Source organism: Centruroides sculpturatus, unplaced genomic scaffold, assembly GCF_000671375.1.
Source record: "Centruroides sculpturatus isolate CEXI.00-Female unplaced genomic scaffold, Cexi_2.0 scaffold1906, whole genome shotgun sequence".
Taxonomy (NCBI): Eukaryota; Metazoa; Arthropoda; class Arachnida; order Scorpiones; family Buthidae; genus Centruroides; species Centruroides sculpturatus.
The window spans coordinates 8315-16510 of NW_019386102.1; the positions used below are offsets into that span (position 1 = coordinate 8315).

The following is an 8196-nucleotide window of genomic DNA, read 5'->3' on the forward strand; positions in this document are numbered from 1 at the left end:
TTTTATAATTTTATACAAAAAATAAATGTTTCTATCATTGGAGAAGACGTATCAATTTTTAAGGGTTTTTTTTTTTAAGTAGTTTTTATACAGATTTTTAAATAAATTTATTAAATTTATTTAATAAAATGGAGTTAGAATATGATAAATTTTATATTTAATTTGATTTTTTTTAAATAATAATTTTTAAAAGATTTAAAATAAAATTTATTTGATAAAATTGTTGAATTTATGGATAAATTTATGAATTTGTTTTTAAATAATATACTTAAAATTAAGTTTAATATTTTAAAAATAAGTTTTAAGTAGAAATTTAGAACAAATGCTCAAAAAATTCGAAATAAAATGACAAAAAAGTAACTTTTTTTGAAGCGGAAAACGAAGATTCTAAGCATCATTTTAGAGAAGTTTTACAAAATTTTACTAAAAAATTTAATTAAAATGATCTATTAACGTTTTTAGAGCAAATTATATTTAAAAAAAACTCAAAAATTCTAAAAAAAAATTGATAAAAAGCTGTGTTTTGAGTAAAAGGTAACGTTACTTGGAGGAAGTCGACTCTCAGAAATCGCTGTCTTTTACTAAAAAAACTCAAATTATTTTTAATTATTTATCAATTTTTGAGTTTTTTTTGCATAATTTTTAGATTTAACAGCGATTTTTACATAATTTTTCAGATTTTTTTCTATAATTTTATTCTAAAAAGTTATTTAAATGATAATTTTAAAACGAAAAACATCCAAAAAGTCGAAATAAACATTAAAAAATACCTTTTTTTCAGTAAAAAACCACACTAAAACAGTGGTTTTAAGTAAAAAAAATCCATTAAAATACACAAAAATTTCTTTTATAAGTAAAGAAAACCGCTAAAACCGACTAAATATGCTTTTTTTTAGTTAAAAACCCACTAAAACACAATAAAAACCCTTTTTTAGTTTAGAAAAAAACAACTAAAAACACTAAATTGTGCTTTTTTTCGAGTAAAAAAACTATGATTTTCGAAGCAGAGAGCAATTAAGATCCATTCTAAAAGCCTTTTTTTAAAATAAAATTAACATTTTTAAAATCTGATTTTCAAAAAAATTAAGAAAATCAGTGTTTAAATATCATTAAAAAAAGCAAGACGACCCACATAAAAGGCCCCGTGTTTACTTCCTATAAGAGTAAAGAGGAGACAAATATCCAACACCCACGCAATAAAAGGTAAAAGAACTTTCTCACGGACGTCTGTTTGTACATCCGTCGCCATTCATAAAAATCATCTTACCTGTTAATTCTTGCACAGAGTGAGATCTCGCGGGCACGGTCACCTGTAAAAGAGTAAACGAGACTTTAAGCAAACACACCAAGTGAGAGGGGGGGAGTTTACACGTAACCGTGACGTTTCTACACCCCTTTCCTAGTGTCTAAACGGCCGGGAAAATACGCCATACAGTCTACATCACTCGAAGGTTATTCTGTGTAGGGAATGTTACGCCCGTACGTAACACACAACCCACGTTTAAGGCTATAGTAGAGACCCTATAACCTTGGAACTATCTGGTTTTCAATTTATTGCACGGGGGTTGAATACTTGACAGCGTAATATGTCTGGTGTCACTATTGCTTAATTGCTATAGGATTTACGGACGTTGAGAAGGGTTTTTTCGATGACGTAACGTAATTTGCGGTGATTTTTTAAGTGATTTATAAGCTCGATACCCTTCTACACCCGTCTCCAACCCGCTTATCGCTTCTGGTACCAGTAAACTGGTATTAATTCGCGTTTAAAGCCCACTTTACATCTCTTCAACTCGCGAGTAATTAAGTTTGGGAGGTCGTTTACTAGTTTCTAAAGCCGAAAATACGGTGGACAGACATACTTAAGTGAGGATATTTGAGTAAATTAATATAGGAAGCGTATTTGGCGCGTGTTCGCCTCGTTCTGGTGATCGTTTACTAGTTTCTTAAACCAAATCCGGACAGACATACGCACCGATAGTCCCAATACGGATGAATAGCGTATGTACAGAGGTTACTTGACACGATTTCCTATCAGTTTCTTAAGTTTAGAAGGCGAACGGATAGACATACTTACGCACAGATCGTCCCAGTGTTTACGCGTGATCTCCATACAAGAAGCGTATCGGGGGTCGACGCATATTAAAACAGAGGCGCAGGTCGACTGTACGCTGTCCACTACGTTCCTCCAAGTGGGGCATTGAAATTTGTTGTGCGAATCGGTGGCCATTTTTACACATCTGCCGAACACATGCACGCGCGAATAAGCGGCGCGCGCTCTTTGACGAAATACACAAGAAAGCCCGGGTGGGTTGTAATGTGGGACAACATACTTGCGCTACCACCTAATCAACATACCTGGCAGGTACATCTACACCTGTGCATACACAACCAACCGTACGAAGGTCACACACCCCCTCCTTTTCTCGCTTCACCTTTTGTAACTCTGACGTCCTGTGACGTCAGGAAATTACAAACTGCACGTCGCTGCTTTCCGTACTTTAACAGTAAGAAAGACACTTGTGACATCTCCAGCGCGCGATAAATGAGAATTTATTTAACGGAAACTTTTTTATTTTTTTCCTTTAAAAAAAGTAGAGTTTTTAATAAAAATTCGAGACTTTTTGGAAGAAATTATTACGAAGAATGTTTTCTTCAAAAAAAAAAATTAACAGTTTTAGCGAAAAAAATGCGGGGTGGTCCAAAATTCCGTTAACCGAGTTATATGTAAAGTCAACCGTAACGATTAACTGATTTTTGGACCGCGCTGTAACGAAATGCATTAATAATATTCACGTATAAAGAAGTAAAACGAGGGAGAAAAAATGCATTTTAGCAGTGAAATTCGTTTTAATTCTTATCTATTTGCATACTCTCCCGGGAGATTCTGGAAAAAGTCTCGAATATTATAATTAATTACTGCAAGAAAATGGAGTTTTGGAGCATTAATTCAAAAATAAAATTCCAAAAAATAACACTAATTTTTAGAATTTCGGTTTTTCTTTTTGGATTTTCTTCCTCATTTTTGTATTTTTATTTTGTATTTTAAATGAAGTTTTAGTGTTGAAAATACAAAATACTCCAAAAAACCCCGAACGTTTTAGAAATTAATTAAGTTTTATTGGATTTTTTCCTCTAATTTTTTCTGCGAATTGTTTACAAGATAAACCTGATCAATAATAGCAATATGATAAAGTGAATAGCTCTGTAATTAAATATTTATCGTCCTTATTTATCATCCTTAACGTAAATTACATAAATAATGAATAAAACTAAATCCCAAACGTTCCTCCACAAAATATGTTTTGCCATTTATTCGTGCTGTTACGATATTAATTTCTACAAAAATGACGAATTCCATGAATGTTGTTTTCAACATTGTCTTAAAATGTGGATGATGTGATGTAATCGAATGCGGGTTAATGATGATAGTAATTTTAAAAATTGCAAGGTTGGAAGTAGAAATAAATGTTAATATACTGTTTGGCATCCGTATTTCATCCTCCTCCTCCTCGTCGTTATCAATCCAGTGCTAAAACATCGTTTCTATGCCTAATTTTCGGGTTTAGTCCTCCTTATCGTCATTAACTGGATGTTACAACATTATTTCCACGCCTAACTTCCGTGCCCGATCCTCCTCCTCATCATCAACAGAATATTAAAGCGTCGTTTCCATGCCTAATTTCCGGGTTTAGTCCTCATCCTCATCATCAACTGGATGTTAAAACATCGTTTTAATGTCTAACCTCTACGTTTGATCCTCCTCATCATCATTAACTGGATATTAAATCTTCGTTTTGTATTTAACCTCCATGTCTGGTCCTTCTCATCATCATTAATTCAACGTTAAAACGTTGTTTCCACATCTAACTTCATCATCATCAGTCAAATATTAAACATTATTTCCATATCTAACTTCCACGTTTTATCCTTATTGTCATCAATCAAACATTAAAACACTGTTTAATAATTTATCTTCCTATTTCATCTTCATCTTCATCGATTCCATGTTAGATCTCAATGTTAAGTTGCCTTAAAACGCAATAATAATCCTTCAAAAAGTCATGATGGTGAATACAGTTTATGGTTAATGATGATGAGGATCAAAAAGGATTTTGTAATTCTAAAACAATGAATTAAAGATAATAAAATCTTCTAAATATATAAAATTAGAGCTTAAAAAGCTGCAAAAATATGGATTTTCTGATGTTAAATCCCAAAATATTGTATTAAAAACCTCTAAAAATACAAAATTGTGATCTAAAAATAATAAGAGAGAAGAAAGGAGGGAGGAGAGTTTTTAATCCATATTTATGTGTTTGTATACTGATAATATTATTTTAAAATGATACTTTTGACATGTTTCAACAAGATATTTATAATTTATATGGTAAATAAAAGTAGAAAACATCTTACAATCTAAATTAAAACCTGTTATATAATGTTATAATAATATTATTCTGATTAAATGGAATATTTTGATAGAAAGGAATATTAAATATTTATTTTCTTTAGCTTAAAATATAAAGAAAAATCTATCAATAGGATTTTTAATTGAAGAATTATGTAATATTTTTATATAAAAGCAATAAATGTTTAGGTAAATCTCAGAAAATTCAAGTGTTTGCTTGTTATTTTATTAAAGTTATACACTTAACTTGGATTTTATAAGAGGAAAACATTTTAGAAACTACTTGCAGCTGCAGGAAAATGCATTTTTTAGTTTGGATTTGATGTCACAGTGCAACGCTTGGTTGATCTGCCAAGAAGAGTGCTGCCCGAGAAGACTTATAAGAAACTGGTCCCTATTTAGGTGTTATATAGGAGAAGAAAGCTCAAAAACACCGTGCGCCAGCCTTGTGGCATGCTGCAAACCAACTGACTACCGGTGTTTGATGGTTTTATCCGTTCACCCACTGGTGGTCCATCTTTTGTGTAGGAAGTTGAATTTAGCAGTAGGGGCTTGAGAAAATACCTAAGCAGTAGGAAAATATCTTTAACAACAGGGTAACAGTAAGGAAATACTTGGAAAAATTTATTTTATAAGTTGTAAAATCATGAATTTACTTGTAATTGTTAAAAAATATAAAGTAAACCATACCCTATCTTTATAATAGAATAAATATAAAAGTATAGGGGCAGATTTTTTCATGTAACAATCTCTAACTGGAAATTGGCATCTTAAATAATGCCACATGTTTTCTCATTAATAAATTCTATATTTATATAAATATCTGCATATATAAATGTATAAAATATATATTAAACATGTAATTTATTATATATATATTTTTGCTACATACATAATGTAAGAGGATAAGAAAGACGTAGAGATTTGTAGCGGATGCTGCTGCTATTGATCCTGATACTCCAATACAAATATAAAAATAAGACACATAAGATGTATTTTTATACAAAATTCTTGAAGATTTTATACAGAAATTTATATTTTTTAGCTCTGAAAATTAATTTATAAACTAATTTTTCATTTCTGAAAGTCTAAAATTGTGTTATAAAAGTAAAAATGATCAGATTAAAGGAAAGAAAAAAACTCTTACAGTCTCTGATGGTTTTTAGTTGATAGTTGATAGATATTCTTATCTAATATCTTCATTTCCTGTTTATATCTAAGCTGCAAGTGTTTAAAAAAATAAAAAAAACCAACTTCAACTCATCTTAAATTTAGTAAATAGAGCCAAAATACTATCCGAAAAATCTAAATCCCATATTTTCTATTCTAAAATCCTACAGATACAATGCAAATAAAGGTAAACAAACCCTCTCTTGCGCATTTTCTATTCTTCTAAACAGTAAAGAATGCACAAAATTTTGAAAATTTTTATAACTTTTATAAATTTAATATAAAAATAAAGCAAAAAATTTTCTTAATTTGTTGAAAAATTATTAAAAAATTCCACATTTTATCAGTCAATTCTTCTCTCTAATTAGAAAATGATTATCTCGGAGGCTTCTGATATTTTGCGGAAGCACGGGATAACTTATTGGAAAATAATTTTTCTTGGGATTACTCCAGTTATATAAGTAGCTCTCGAGAATCTCTTACATCTCTACATTATTACAGTATTTGTCTGGAATTTTCAAGAGTAGTTTTCTTTTAAGAATACAGCTTATTAGATTGCCAAGTACAACAAGCCGATAGATAATCTGTTTTAAATTGATTCTCGTCAGAATTGAAGTTGCTAAAGTATGAATTTCTCTAGTGACTTACTAAATTCTCTTTCATTTCTAAAGAAGATTATATAAATGTTTAATTCTTCCGCATTTAAAATGATTTAAGTGACATTTAATTTGTGTTTGTATACTCCTCTTTTGATATTTTTGATGTTCGGTGCTTAATATTTTGCATTTTTTTAATGTTTTATGCTTATATCATTTATGTAATATATTACATAAATTACCAAAGTGTGTAGGATATTAAATCCTACATACTTTGGTAATTTATGCTGTAAATTATTTATTTGTATATCTTAAATAATGCTTTTAATGTAGAAAATTGTTTTTTAATTAACATTCTTTTAATTATTGGAGTGTTGTTTTTGTATAATCCCTAATCTTGTTGCTGTTTTCCCAATTATAAAATTAGTTAAGTAAAGATAATTATGTATAATTGGTAGGAAGATTAGCTAAAAGTAGGAGTTTTATATAACAAATCAATTAATTTGCTAGTAAATATGTAGTTAGTGACAAATTTTCAGTAAATTTCTCATAATTTGAGATTCTAACCTTAAAATTTACACATAAATTCATGTTTTTAAGAGAGATTTAATGAAAAATTTCAGTAAATACTCTTGTTTACAAATAACAATGAATTAAAGAGAATATTTTTTGAAAAAAAATATTAAAAATATTCATTAATTAGTATTTTAAAAGCATATTTTAATGAGTAGAACATGAATTTGTATAAAGGTCATTACATAAAGAAATCTTTTGATAAAAACAGGAAATAAACTTGAGGGAAAAAGTATCATAGTAAACATCAAAAACTTTCCATTAAATATAATAAATAATGAAATAACTCATTTAAACTTATTAAAAAATCTGATGTAGATCAAAAGCTACAGGTTGCATATAGGATGTTATAAAGAAAAAAATTAAATTTTTTTTAATTCTGATCAAATTTTTAAATTATTTTTATAGAAATTAGAAAATATAATACAATTAAACCCAAAAATAATGTTTTATTCCTGTCTAAGATTGCTAAATTTGTAGAAAATCAAGAAAAGATAAAGTAGTTCATAAGCTACAGCTTGAAAAGTTGGATTATAAACAAAGCTACTAATGAAATTTTTAAGGTTCCTAAAAAATTTTAGAAAAATTTTAAATATAAAAAGGACCTTAATAAAAAGTTATTTTTTCTAAAACATCATAAAATTTCATTCATTCATACATTCAATAATTTAATAAAATCTTTTAATATACTCACTGCAACTATGATTATCAACCTTTCTAAGCTTGTTAAATTAATTAAACAAGATATTTTATAATATAATAAACACATCAACACATCATATACATCGCCAGACATTAAATAATCAATAAAAAAGGAGAAAAATATATTTTCCTGTTGATACACATCACCTTTTATGAATAAAGTGTAACACTTTATGTACTAACATAAAAAAAGGCACATTCCTCCTCACATAACTGGTGGGGGTAAAAAAAAATTAATGTAGCAAGAACCGGACATAGGATAGTGTGGGAAGTATATATAGTCCCTATACAGGAAATGGTTGTCCCTTCCCTAAAATAACACACCAGTGACCTTAGAGATATAACTTTACTCACAAACACCATTCACTAGCTTCTAAATTCCATTATAAAAGTCACTCCCCAAGAGTAACTCCTTATATATTTGATTAAGTTATTTTAAGAATGTATGGATACAGATAAGTAAACATAAATATGCTTAGTGAACTCCTAATTTTAAACAGAAAAACCAGGAAGAAATTAAACAAATAAAAACCAAATCTTATTTTGGGAAATATGTATTAAAATAATGATGATAAATCCTTAAAAAAAAAAGTTATTTTTACAGTTGTAAATATTTAATTTCATGTGTTTTCTATGTAAATTTGCATCATGAGAGTAATTCCTGCTTCCTCTGTAGAAGACTTCATGACTTTTTTAATTAATTTTTATATAAAAAATATATAATTTTAATAATATAATGAAGAT

The 8196-nt window shown here is 28.5% G+C and overlaps 1 protein-coding gene across 6 annotated transcripts in view; it reads right to left on the reverse strand.

Moving 5' to 3' along the window:
• Positions 1-908: 908 nt before the first annotated feature.
• LOC111613590 overlaps positions 909-8196 on the reverse strand; it is a 37463-nt gene continuing 30175 nt past the window's right edge. For 4 of the 6 annotated variants that reach the window (XM_023354941.1, XM_023354944.1, XM_023354943.1 and 1 more), the window contains exon 6: positions 909-1310. In XM_023354941.1, coding sequence (XP_023210709.1) covers positions 1218-1310 — 93 coding nt within the window. In that variant the 3' untranslated portion in view covers positions 909-1217. Of the gene's footprint in view, positions 1311-4903; positions 4976-8196 lie in introns of those variants that run through there. The other 2 variants (XM_023354940.1, XM_023354945.1) reach the window with 2 other exon arrangements.